The sequence below is a fragment of the Zonotrichia albicollis genome, chromosome 4, assembly GCF_047830755.1.
Source record: "Zonotrichia albicollis isolate bZonAlb1 chromosome 4, bZonAlb1.hap1, whole genome shotgun sequence".
Taxonomy (NCBI): Eukaryota; Metazoa; Chordata; class Aves; order Passeriformes; family Passerellidae; genus Zonotrichia; species Zonotrichia albicollis.
In genome coordinates this window covers 30,608,528-30,622,296 of record NC_133822.1, presented here as the reverse complement: position 1 = coordinate 30,622,296, position 13,769 = coordinate 30,608,528, and the positions used below count along the sequence as shown (strand labels likewise).

Sequence of the window (13,769 nt, the reverse complement as noted above, 5' to 3'; positions counted from 1 at the left end):
ATAATTAAATATCTTGGCACACTCGCTTGTGAAATAAATCCCTCTACACAACATTTGTACTGACTGGAGGACAGATTTTAAATGCCATTGAAATTGTGAGTTTTGTTTAAAAAGTGTAGGGCATCTTACTTCTGTCTTACAGGCACAGGGAGGATCTTGCTCTTGGATCCTCACCGTAGAATAAGCTCGTTTTCCACAGTCAGATGAGTTTGAGTTCTGGACAATGTACAGTAGTAAATGGAAACAAAAATAGGCTGCTCAGTTATTTTCCTGAGTCTGGTTTTTGTGTTTAGAGTCTGTCACACAGTAAAGCTTGAAAGTACAACTCAAATGTAACTAGTAAAAGAGTATGATGTCTGTGGAAAAAACAAAAGAGAAGCTTGTAAAATTCTGAATGGCACTGTGCTGCACAGAATTACTGACAGAGGACAGAGTTTCATGACTTCAGTTTGCACAGCCACAGAAAACTGTGCTGCCCGCTCCTCTCCTTCCTTAGTGCTGGGGATCACAAGGCCTAAGTGAGTGCTGGCTAGTCAAGCTAAAAGCTTTTCACTTATCATATTTGTTCTTTTGGAACAACAAGCTGATGTGACCCATTGTACAGCTACAGAATTTCAGTGGTATTTAAAAGCATTTTCATTTATACGGTGAATATTGTTAATGGTGTAAAAACACAGGAGATATCTATGCTAAGACATTCTCAGTGACCACTTGGCCTGATTGCCACAAATGCATATAACTTCAGAATTGTCAGCACTTTTCTTCCTGCCTTGGAGATGGGAGAAGCACATCTTAGAAAGAGGAATATAGCCTCAGAAACCATGAAGGTGCCAGGGACATTTTGTCAAAAGCATTTTGTGGTGCAACAAAAATGACAGATCAAAAGATTGATTGAAATAACACTGAGGTAAAAACTGACAGCATAGTTCCATTGTATTTAAAAATGGAATTTAAATAATTCTTATTCTGATATTCGATGATGGAGTGAAAAGGCATTAGTTTGCAAAATATGGTCTAACTTAATTCAGATCTGATGTTTTCTGCATCACACCAAAGCAGAACGCAGTATTATAAACAAAGAATTAAAGCTAAAGGGAGATTTGAGCTATAGGTCTTTTTACTGTATTGTTCTGAATTAATGAAAATCCATTACCAGTTAATAGGTGGTGTCAAGGCAGGAATTCCTGTGTGTTACAGCCTTGGAGGCATTAGACAGTGCTAAGAAAGTCTAGAGATCCTCTAGTACAGCCTGCTTTGAACTATGCTGTTATAGTAGGGCAATGTCTGTATGTGTTCAGCAGTGTAAATTCATAGAAGCATTACTTTTAGAAGCTGTCTCTCAAAAAATAAACTTTACTCTTTTTTCTCAACATGTCTCAACAGTTCTCACATGCTCATTTCAGTATCACAGAACAGTATTTCCTATAAAGTCTATTTGAAAAATAAATTTCATCTTTGCACTACCCTCCAAGGTAATCTTAGATGGTATTTTTGTTCATTTTGGCTTACAGATGTTACCTGTATCCTGGTATAAATGGCTAATGATGGCTTGTGTTTCTTTTTGTGTTGTCGGTGGTTTTTTCCCAGCATACAAGGAGAGCTGGATGCCGAAGCTGAAAAAATGAGAATATCCCAGCAGGACTTAATTGCAGTTAATGAATCTGTTTACACTCCAGATTCTGATGTAATTTCACCTGCTATCAATAGAAATCTCATCCAGAAGGCTGGCTACCTTAATCTTAGAAAGTAAGAAGATTGTTATCTGTTGATTTGTTTAGTGGCTACATTTTTTGGGGGAGAGTCATAAGGATTCATCAGGTATTGATGTTTGAGGGTCCTTAATCAGTTTGGTAGCTCTACTTTTCGTCCTCTGAGTACATCTGTCATCTTTGGAAATGTATTTTTGAAGCTTTAACCAAATTAGAGACATTTGAGACTGTTTTTCTGAAAACAGAATTTTGCTTCTGATTGAATGTACCTACCGGAAAAATTTCCTGCATTCAAGTGGCTAAAAATTAGAAGCTAATGAGACTGGGTTTACATTGTTTCCAGATCTTAAAGGAGACATGGTGTTTACAAAAGCAGCTATATTTTGTAGTTAACATGTGTTTTCATGAATGACCTTTTTTACATAAATAAAAGCTTTATGGACAATGCAAGTTTGTAACTTTGAATGTGTATCATATGTAGAACTACCTCTTCAGATTTTACATATAAAATTTTCCATGAACTTCCACAGAAGTAAGGTATACTGGTGGCATGTAATAACCCTATTTCTCTGATTGATTAAATATCAGTTTATTATTTTGTTTATCTAGTAATTTTTTTCTTTGTGAGTATGCATCTGATAATTTCTCTTAGTAGTCCAAAAGCTGGATTACATTATAATAGGACTCTACAGCTAAGCAAGAGATGGATTCTTGCTAAGCTGTAGAGTCCTATTATAGTGTAATAGTAGTATATAATAATACTAGTATATAATAATAGATAGTACTGCAGCAGATACTTTTTTATATTATGATTTTGTGCTGAAACTGCTCATAGTATTTCATGTCAGTTACTCAATACTCTTTTATTTCTTAGCTAGAAGATACGAATTTTAACTTGGATGTTTGGAATTAACTTAATTTTTCAGCTTTCATTACGGATTAGTTTCTGCTAGAAACAGGTGCTGCTTTTTCTTCTTAAAAGAGACCATTAAAAAATGCCTGGGTGAACATGAAGTTCTGATTAGTATCAGGATGTGTTTGCAGTTTCATATCTGTTACTTCTAAACAGTAATGAGTCTTTATCACTGTATCTCCTCATCAGTAAAACAGGTCTGGTGACTACAACTTGGGATAGACTCTATTTCTTCACTCAAGGTGGCAACTTGATGTGTCAGCCAAGGGGAGCAGTAGCTGGAGGATTGATTCAGGACCTGGATAACTGCTCTGTTATGGCTGTGGACTGTGAAGACAGAAGATACTGCTTTCAGATCACTACTCCTACAGGGAAAGTGTATGAGAAGTGTTTTGTTTGAGGACAGCTAGTCACACCTACCCCTTCAGATGCTCTTTCCTGTAAAACTTGCTTGGTGTAGTAGTAAGCTTTTCTGGGTTTCCAGAAGGATGTTTCCAAATTAAAAGCATATTCCTTCCAATCCTCCCCCACAAGTGCCTGAATGGAACATGTGGTGTCTTTTAGCTGCAGCTTATTCACGATTCTTGTTCCTTTGGCAGTTAATAGATAAAAAGCTTGGTATATTACTGTAAGCACTGCAGTCAAACAGTCCTGGTGTCCACTGTTAGCACTTATACACTGTGTTTATATTTTAGGGGTATAACCCTTCAAGCAGAAAGCAAGAAAGAATACGAAGAGGTAAAAATATTTTCTTAATGTTATTATTCTTGCATATAAGTGAGCTTGAAGACTTCAATTTCATTTTCCCTTCCAGTGGATATGTGCTATCAACAACATCTCCAGGCAGATCTATCTCACTGACAATCCAGAGGTGGGAGCTTGTTTTGATCTTTCAATCCATTCCTTCAATTTGTTCTCCCATTATTCAACATGGTAAGGTAAGCTGCATGTCTAAAAAAACTGTTCTGTCTTGTTTTCATAGGCAGCTGCAATAAAATTAAATCAGACAGCCCTGCAAGCAGTGACTCCCATTACCAGCTTGGGAAAAAAACATGAAGTTCAGCACCCCAGGTAATGTTCTCCCTTGTGTGGAGCAGGGACCATGTGCAGTTCTATTGATCGTGGGGCTGAGGGATCCTAAGATGTTGGAATTGTCACTGAGAAGTGTAGACACAAGTCCAGGTCTCTGCTGGTAATGCAGCTGTGAATATGGACAGGGCAGGGAGACACATGGTCACCTATTACTGAAAGTCAGCCCACGCTCAGAGTTGATCTGTATTCAGGTGTAATATACCAATGTTTATTTTTGTCCTAAATAATGCTAGATTAAAAAAGGATTTTATTGGAGTCCTCAGTAATAGGTAAATAGGAAAATACCTTACATATCTGCAGAGTGGTTCAGTCCCTCTTTGGACTTTTGAATAATCTTATCTCTCTTCCAGAGCAAAGGTAGGATGTCACTGATGGATAGAAACATAATTTTTTTTTTTTACATTTGCACTTCAGCCAGACTGTAAAGAATATGGAAAATGATGAAGTAATTCCCAGTGGATCAGCCGGCATTCAAGATTCCACACAACTCATTGCTCCTGGAACACCAATTCAATTTGATATTGTACTGCCTGCTATGGAATTTCTGGACCAGAACAGAGGTGGCAGGTATGGCCAGAGACAGTGATCCATCACTGTAACAGTATGATTTCAGGCGAGATGAAGTATTGCAGCATCTGTTAGTAGTGATAACCAGAATCTGTAATTCAAATTTTCTTATTTCACAGGCGTGCAAACCCATTTGGGGAATCTGAAGACAGCAGCAAAGATGAGGAGGAAGGTCAGTGCTTCTTCATCCAGATAAAATCAGTCATGATTTTAGCTACTCAGTGTCTCTTAAGAAAAGCACCTGACATCATGGAGCAGAAGTAACAGATCCATAGTAAAGTGACCTTCCTGTACTAGCTTGTGTAGGGCTTGGCCCTGGCTGTTCTCCTCTGTGCCTGGAACCCATGGCCCTGTCAGAAAGGTGCTCTCAGAACCAAAGCACTACTACCTAGTGCTCTGAACATTCACCCTGCTTTCCCTTGCTCACCATCGGCCATAAAGGGAGCCTGATCAAGTGTGATGGCTTTACTGCATAATGGCTGCTTAGTTGTCATTAAATCTTCTAGTGACAGTCAAGGAGCAAGGAAGGATTTGGTGAAAACCTCACTGTGCCCAACTGCATGGAAGGTCAGGACATAGAAGAAAGGGAAGAATGTATGAGGCTTAATGGAAGCCAAGGCTTATGCCCAGTCATAAATTCATCATAGTTTATGTGCACCCAATAGCAAAATAGGCAAGGGAATTTTACTAGCATATGATCAAATGAAGCATAAAGGACCAGTCACACTTTTAAAACTTCCTTCCCCACCTCCACACTGCTGCCTGTTCACACAGTTTGAAACTGGGTCAGGGCACTGTGTGACTCATGGCAGAAAGCCACTGCTCATGATGGCCACCAACCACAGGCTTACTGTTGAATTTCTAAAGTGAATAAAATAATTCCATCGATACTTTGAGCTACTGGGAAATTGAAATAGCGTAGTGAAGGAAGTCATGGCTTTTCTCTTGCAGATTCCCTGCTGCAGCAGATGTTCGTGGTTCGGTTTTTAGGGTCCATGGCTGTTCAGTCCGATGAGACGTGCGAGGTGATTTATGAAGCCATGAGACAAGTGCTGGCTGCTCGGGCCATTCACAACATCTTCCGCATGACTGAATCCCACCTCATGGTCACCAGCAAGAACCTGAGGTATTGTAAAAGCTTTAACTTGTCAATGTTCTGTTCTCTTCATACAATTTGTGATTTATTATGTATTGTTGGTTTTGTTTTTGTAAGACACACAGCCTTTGAGGAAGCAAGATCCCAAGAGTCACTTTACCTAGAAAGAAATGCCTCTTTTCTTATTCTGTGGTACCTAGAAATGATCCTCCAGACCAAGTTGTAAGAATGTCCTATCAAAATCTAAGGGACAGTCTTATAGTGGGGGGCTGTAAGACCCTGCAAAGATACAAAAAAGAGATGCAAAACTATGATTGTTTTAATGCAAAAATCTTTCCTAATAATGTCCTTTGACAGTAGTGTCACTGTAGAATATGCTGATGTCAGACATTCCCTTTTAGTGAGGTATGTTTATGTCCCTCTGCATTTGTGTTAGTTTAGGCACTCAGGATCCTTTCCACGTGACTAAGAAAGGTGCTATCTATAATAACAACATCACATCTATCTATATAGATGTGATGTTTTATTTGCTGTATATTTTTGCTGTACCTGTCATGCAGCTGAGAGTCAAAGCCTAGTTTTGAATCTTGCCAATCAAAGTTAAAGCACCTGATTCTATGCATATGTTTCTTCATCTGTAAAACTGTTGGAGTTACTGCTTTTCTATTATAAAGGCCCTTGAAATTACCAGGAATCGCTCTAAAATAGTTTTCTTTTTTTTCCCTACATGTAATTGCAGGTTAATAGACTCTCAAACCCAAGTTACACGAGCAAGCGTAAGTAACTTTTTCTATCACAGCAGTGACTACTCAGTTACATGAACCTGAGCTAACCTACGAACTTGAGCTGAATAAAACAAATAAATAATTTATTTGACTTTTCCAGTTTGAACTCACCACTGTGACACAGTTTGCTGCCCATCAGGAGAACAGGAGACTGATTGGCTTTGTGATCCACCTCAGTGATACTCTGGGAGAAGAATCCATGAGTGCATATGTTTTTGAGAGCAACACAGAAGGGGAAAAGGTTTGTGTAACATTTAATAAAATTCTTTATTTAGAAATAGGTCTGTGGCTTCTTGACTTACACATCTGGGAAACAGTGCTATAGAAATGAGCAGCTCAATTTCTGGTCAAGAAAACATGCGTTAACATGCAAGCCTTTACTGGCTTATGTCTAAAAGGGACCAAATGGACAGATAATGAAGCAGCATGTATAAGGAGGAAAGGATGTGATTGCTAATCCCAGCATTAAGAGAGATGGGAAAATGCTCTCTAGCAGCAGCACTAACAAAAGGAATGTCAGCTATGCTGAGACATGTACAGCTGTGAAGCTTTCACAGACAATGGTGTATGTGCTTACACCATTGACTGCTTACTGCCTGCTGCAACAGAAATAAGGAGTGGGATGGAGAACTTTTGTCCCTACAAACACTTACATGCACAGTGTGCAAATAAAGTGTGGTGACTAAAACTGATGAAGATTTACCAGCCCCTGTGAGCTTTGAAGCTGAACCCAAGACAGTTTTCTTCACCAGTAGTTAGCATAGCAAATTGGTATTCCACCTCTGCTTTTAGGCCTGGTTTTAAGACTAAGTCTGCACTGACAGTTGTGTGGTGTATTTCTAATCAAGGAACAAAAAGCCAAAACAGAACTGAATGGAACTTTACATGTATTTCTTCTTTGTAGATATGCTATGCCATTAGCTTGGGAAAAGAAATTATTGAGGCACAGAGGGTAAGTTAGTTTCATTCCCCACATGTGTATGATACATCTTGTTCTGGTTTTCACCTGCACTGTCCAGGTAGCTCTGGTGTGCATAAGAAAAATGAACTGCTACTTTTCCTAAGGACAGTTTTGCAGGTATTATTTAACACAGCAAAAATAAACTTTGATTTCGCAGTAATGTGATTTCAGAGAAAATGTGCCACCTCAATCCAAGTTCAAAATTACACAAATCCAAATGTTCAGGTCTGAAAGAAAGCTGTGAGCAAAGTTTTCAAAAAAACCAAACACACTCTTTGGGATGATGTGTAAATCACACACACTGCTGTTTCACTTTTAGAAACTTACATTCTTTCCTCACCTAGGCATGAAAATCAGTGTTTCTCCAATTAAAACGAATGGCAGAATTATCCTGTCCCTTGTAGATATATTTTATCTATATAGGTGTGATGTTATTATTTGCTGTATATTTTTGCTGCTAAGGTTTCAGAACCAGTTGGGGAATGAGCTTTTAGTCACAACTACTAAGCACATGTATAATAAATTCTTGAGACAGCTACTTTTTTCCTTGCTTTTCAGTAACTAAAGCAAAATAAAGGCTCAAAATTAATTACTTTTTTTTTCTTCTTAAATGCTCAAGCTGTACTTGAGTCTTTACTTACCCAAAAAGGTATTACTTATGTTTCAAATCTTTATTCTAATGCTTGTTAAAAATAGCCAAAGTTGCAAAAGCTTAGCAAGAAGTACTGGGAAATGTGTGTTCCTCAAAGGCTGCTGCAGCTTGCTGACCTCTCTTCTTTTTTTTCAGGATCCAGAAGCATTAGCTCAGCTAATGAAGTCTGTGCCATTAACAAATGATGGGAAGTTCATGCTTCTGCATGACTTGTCAGAAGAGGATGGAACCATGCATGAAGGAGGGGAGGAATCAGAAGCATAAGCAGCTCCTGTCACTTCCTGCAGCCTGTGTGGGAGCAGAAAAGCAGGGAGTCTTTTTGCAAGAATCTCTGGTTTTCAGTCACCTGCACACACCTGAGGCCAGCTGCCCTTTCCTGCTGGAGAGCAGTGGTGTGTCTGCAGTGGAGTCCCTCTGGATTTACAGTGGAAGCACAGCAGGACTCGCATTTAGCATTTGTGAACGTGTAGGGGTGGAACTGTGTCTGGGGAGCTGACAGTCCTGAGCAGGAGGCTAGTGCTGCTGGTGGGCAGGAGAGCACAGCTGTCAGCAACTAAGGGTTAATGGCATTTCTTACATTTACAGGGCCAGCAGCCTCTCATTCCAGTGAAATTTGTGTGAGCTGCCAGCTCCTCTGACAAATTTCAGGCCTCAAATTTCCTACCACAGTCAATGTTCATAGTTTGCATGATCATGTGCATCTGACTGAAGGTTAAAAATGCACTATCTACTTTATTTCAGATGAAGTTATTTTTAGTCTAGTTTGTGTGTAACAAGATTTACCTTTTGTGTTAGCCTATTTACAAAACAATTTGTTAAACACTAAATTTTTCCTATTAATATAATCTATTTTTATATTGCATCTAGAAGAAGCTTACAAAACAAATTTAAGTGCCTACTCTTACCTTCCAGGGGACTGTACTCTCACATTGTGTAATTAATAGACAAATTGTACTTCCTTGATTTATTATTCTAAGTACCACTGACATGCAAACCTCAGAAGCAGGCAGCTGAGTGCAGTTTTTCTGTTGTTAGGTTTCTTGCCACTTCTTACTATATGAAGAAGTAAGAATTCTTATGTAACATGCAACAGCTGAGTCTGACAGCAACCTTTGATTTTAAGAAACTGAGCAATAAAATGTTAGATTACAAGTCTACAAGGTACTGAAAAGTCTCACAGTACATTCCTGAGATTAGATGTTAGAGAGATTTGGCTAATAAGTTTACATTTTTCCATCCTGAAAACATCAGCAACATCACTTTGCAAGAACAAACAAAATAGACAAAATAAAGAGCTGTTAGTGGGGGAGGGGGTGTAAGCTGTAGTATAGTTTATATTAATCAAGATAAGGTACCTAGAAAATATGCCTGAAATTCTTCAAACTTAATTTAACTCTTCTCAGTCACCAAGAAACTAGATTTTCCATAAGCAGAATCTGTGCAACAGTATCTGAAAGATCCCAGATTGGAAGTGTTTGATGTGGAATAAGTCTAACTGGTTATTGAATGTTTAAAAGTACTGTGGAAAAAAAACTTCATAGTAAATAAAAGCTGAAGCTATCTTATTAAAAAAAATAACACCTACTGAACTGGTGTTATTGAAAACACTGGGAATGAGGTTCTCAAAATTGCATTTATTAACACAGTTTTATATACATAATGTTCTCTACTCCCAAACCAAAGAGACTGGAGTAACAAAATACCCTTTTGTACAATGAGTTAGGACACATTAAGTATTACATTTGGTCCTTTGTACCTGAGAAGCTGAAAACACCTGTTGATGGATGTCTGATGCAACTCAAATGTTTTTCTGGTTCAAGGCTGCATTAGGACCTGCAGAGTGTGCCCTTCAGCACCAGGAGTTTGCAGCTGCTGGGGCCATGCAAACCCTTGGTGGCAGGGCTGACAGAGAGCTGGGTGTCCACAACCCCTCAGAGCAGCTGCTGCACTTCCAGCAGCCTTGGCACAAGGCTGAACACCTGAGGGCAGTGCTGACAGCTGCCTGCTGGGGGTGAGAGCCTGGCCTTTAGCCTGTTCCAACCCTGCCCTGAAGGAAAAAAACCCTAGACATGTTTTATATCCTTGCAGAAAATTCATCATCACTTCTATCACCCCTGGGAATTTCTGAGTGAGCAAGTTCGGTTTAGTTTAGGGGATTTTTTTGTTTTAGCTCCATTCTACTCTCCAGACAACAATTTAGGGTCCATTTGGTTCCTGTAATTGCGACAGGAGGTCAAAAGCAACAGAAAGAGTTGTAGCACCACAGCATGAATTTTGCCCCCCTTTCATATCCTTGTGGGGAGAAAAAAGACTTAATGCAACTCAGTCACATGACATCCAAACCCAGGACCCACCTTGGATTTCAGATGAGAAGAATCTTTCTGCATGTCTATGCTGCTATATGACAAAGAAAAAGAAGGAAATACAAACTACAGTCCTGTATTGGCAAGAATAGCTCTATTATCACTGTACATGTTTGCGTATGTATATATTTTTGCCACATAGAGTATACATTCAGTTCTCCCAGATTAAACAGGCATCTATAAAAATAGGCTATGTCTTTCCTCTAGAATTTCCATCACCAGAACCACATGAATTTGTTAACTACTGTACACGAAGGCAATGCTCAGTTCACGTTATGTTCAACTGCAAAGTCTTACCTTAGCAAGATAATGGCTCCAAAAGAAAAAATGGAGAAGGGAAAATAAAAGTGCAGACTAGAATGTGAGCTGTGTATTGACTGCACACAGCTCCCTAGCAAGGCCATCCTGGGGAAAGGAACATCATGTGTGGGTGATTCTGCCGTTGCTGTGGAAGAAGGAAATGCAGCACTTAACCATTCCACTCCACGAACTTGGGTGACTTCAGCAGAGATGGGATTGTGGAAGGATGTGCACAGCAACTGCAGGATGGGAAGCAGCAGCAAGAATGCTGATCTCAGCAATGCTACTGAGCATTCAGTGTGGGCAAAATTTGGTCAAAAAAGTGTACACAAATTAAAAAAAAAACAAAAAACCTGTATCAAAGTACAAAAGCAAAAATATAAATCAAGTAATGCAGCATTTTTTAGGGCAGTTATAATGAACTAAAAATAAAAACTTTAATGAGCCCAGCTGATTTTAACAGTCCACGAAGCTTGTGTGTCATGTTCTCAGAACCAATAAATGGAACGTTCGTATCAGTCTGGTCTTTCCAGTTGCGACAAAACATTAATCCTTGCTGTCTGAATGTTGAAGTGACTGGCAGGAAAGGGCGAATCAAAGTATGCCAGGAATTGTTTAAACCAATGACCCAAGAGTGGGTGGAACAATTTGAACCATTAAACCAAACATTAAAGAAAGTTTGGTCTAAAAATACAGTTTAAGAGTGCCAGAAAACCCCCCAGCAAGGGTAGTTCTGTCAGCTGGACTGACTGGAGTAGTGTATTCTGGTTGGTAAGAACTAGAAGGGTGTTAATGTTCTGGGAGATTAAAACACACGTGTATATTTTAATAAAGGTGGTGTTTTCTTTTAACTCTAGCTACTTAAGTTAGGAATCTGAGTAATTCTTGCACAATCTAGAACCTCTACTTGCAGGCATGGACAGATGTTAAATAAGAGTTCTCACAGTGTTCAGCAGCTTCTGAGCCTGCAGTGCAATTATTGTTAATAATCAGGCATGTAAGACTATATGAACAACACACAGTACAACAGACCTACAAAGGCTAGGAAATACAGAATTGAGGCTGAAACTTGCAATTAGGCGCAACATGTTCATGAACTGTGAGATCACTTAATAGTTACAGACACTCATCACAGTGCCTGGTCATGAAAGAAAGAGCTGATTGTGGTTCTGTCTTGGCTCTGGATTTCCTTACTTCTGTGGATGCAAATCAAACCTTCGGTGTGAAATGAGAATTTGTTAACATTCACTTTTCTTGTTTCCCCATTCTTTGATAAGGCGGCAAAAACAGGGGGAAATAAATGTTTGATGGGATCTTAAGTTCCCACAGTACAAATACTGTCTATAGTAATAACAAGGGAGTTAGGAATAAAACAGTAATAAGCATTTCCATTTTGTGTAACAGATTTAACATATATTCACAACATACAGTTACACCCACAGTGTAATCTGTGACTGCATTAAATGCAACAGGACTGCACAATGACATGTCTCAATTATTTTTTGGACAATAGATACAGCCAATATATGGATTCAGGGGTTTTTTTTGGGTTGAAGAGATGCCAGTTCAAACCTTGGACCAACAGCCTATGAGTTCGGGTTTTTTTAAAATGCTATGATAGAGATGCGAGAATGCATCTAGAAATTAATAAGGATTTTTTTATCTGCACATCTGTACTTTAAAATACCTCCAAGGTCAACATTTTATTAAATTATTTTCAATCTAAAGAAAGTGCTGTAAATAATGCAAACTCCTGAAAAATAGGAGTTTCTACAGAAAATACAGACAAACACAGACCTAGCCCCAGTGGATGCTAGTATGCTTCTCTTGGATTTAACAGAGCAAGTAAGTCAAATCTAGAGCTTTAGCCCCTACAGAGTGTTACTGATGAAGACAAGGACATGAGTTATTTGAGTAAGTAATCTTCACCCATACCAGCCACGTCATTTCACAACAGGCTCTGCAGGTGTAGAGTTGGAAAGATCTCCATTGCTTGCTTTACCAGATTCTTCTACAAAGACAAAAAAAAAAGCATGGATCATGTTTAACACTCTATTTGAAACAAAACCCCTCAAATTCTAGTGTGCGTATGTATATATATTATATATATATAAATATATATATAAATATATATATAAATATATATATAAATATATAAATATATAAATATATATATATATAAATATATATATAAATATATATATAAATATATATATAAATATATAAATATATAAATATATATATATATATATATATATATATGATGCTGATGTCCAAATGAACACCTTATGCAGTATTTCACAGTGAAGAAATTCCTGTCTGGGGTGAAAGGTTCTTCAATCAGCAGTACTTGTCTAAAAATTACATATACAATGCTCACGCATTTTTCAGAGTCCAAGTCCAAAGATCATGGTAGAGGGCATAGGTATTATTACCATGTTGAAAACTCTCCACCCTGGTATGCATTTCCAGTTTTTCTCCCTGCAAAATACATTGCCTGGGGAACTGAACCGGTATCATAACAGAGAATATTTAACCTAAAATATCATTAGCTGATGTTCTCCAGAATGGTCTCCTACAAACTCCAGAGCAGCATGTCTATTCTTCCCACAATTCTTGGAGTTCATTGAATTTATTTTTTTTCTTGCACTGAATATTTATCTGAGCAACTTCACTGAATATGATCAAATATAAATTAATGCTAAAAGAATTTTTCTTTACAAACAGTTTTTCTAGTGCAGAAGAAAACTAATCTTTTTCTCCAGTGACTATAATCTCACAGGTCACTCGTGCCTTTGTCAGAAGTACAGTGGAGAATTATTTACCAATTCAGTTTTTAAGATACTACTGTTCCTTGAGTTTCTAAGTAACTTGTGACTGAACTGCATTTCCGTATCTTAATCCTTAGGAGCATTCTCATTTCTTTGGAAAGAATTTTCCCAAGAGAATCTTTCAGAATTCATGAGGGAGAATATACAACCAGGAATAGAAATGCAAAATACCAGTGTTACCTAGTCAAGAGACCACACCACAAATTAAGATCTTATCCTTTGAATATAGAGTTCAATGGGTGAACAAGCATATCAAACATCTAAATATCTATAGTAACTGCATCATCTGCTATGTAAGTTGAAAGCCAGTCAGTACAAAAGGTGAAAACCACTTTATTTAACACCACCTAAGGCTGTCATTGTCAACACTGGTAACTGAAGAGGTAAGGATGCTGAAGTTACTGAATTTAATATTACTGCAAGTATGCAATTCTCCCTGTACCAGGCTTTACAGCCCATTTTTTTGTCAGCTGGGTCTTCTGTGGTGGTGTTGGTTTTTT

The 13,769-nt window shown here is 38.2% G+C and overlaps 2 protein-coding genes across 3 annotated transcripts in view; one reads left to right on the top strand and one right to left on the bottom strand.

Moving 5' to 3' along the window:
- APPL2 (adaptor protein, phosphotyrosine interacting with PH domain and leucine zipper 2) overlaps positions 1-10,747 on the top strand; it is a 35,397-nt gene extending 24,650 nt beyond the window's left edge. The window contains exons 10-21 of the mRNA XM_005494740.4: positions 1,588-1,746; positions 2,812-3,000; positions 3,318-3,360; positions 3,437-3,493; positions 3,605-3,693; positions 4,129-4,281; positions 4,401-4,453; positions 5,233-5,407; positions 6,117-6,153; positions 6,263-6,403; positions 7,067-7,114; positions 7,911-10,747. Of these exons, the coding sequence (XP_005494797.2) occupies positions 1,588-1,746; positions 2,812-3,000; positions 3,318-3,360; positions 3,437-3,493; positions 3,605-3,693; positions 4,129-4,281; positions 4,401-4,453; positions 5,233-5,407; positions 6,117-6,153; positions 6,263-6,403; positions 7,067-7,114; positions 7,911-8,039 (1,273 nt within the window). The 3' untranslated portion in view covers positions 8,040-10,747. The remainder of the gene's footprint in view (positions 1-1,587; positions 1,747-2,811; positions 3,001-3,317; positions 3,361-3,436; positions 3,494-3,604; positions 3,694-4,128; positions 4,282-4,400; positions 4,454-5,232; positions 5,408-6,116; positions 6,154-6,262; positions 6,404-7,066; positions 7,115-7,910) is intronic.
- Positions 8,106-13,769, bottom strand: part of WASHC4 (WASH complex subunit 4) — a 40,840-nt gene continuing 35,176 nt past the window's right edge. Inside the window, exons 33-34 of one of the 2 annotated variants that reach the window (XM_074539282.1) lie at positions 12,374-12,449; positions 8,106-10,583 (exon numbers count right to left, since the gene is read on the bottom strand). In XM_074539282.1, coding sequence (XP_074395383.1) covers positions 12,382-12,449 — 68 coding nt within the window. In that variant the 3' untranslated portion in view covers positions 8,106-10,583; positions 12,374-12,381. Of the gene's footprint in view, positions 12,450-13,769 lie in introns of both variants that reach the window. The other variant, XM_014272557.3, reaches the window with a different exon arrangement.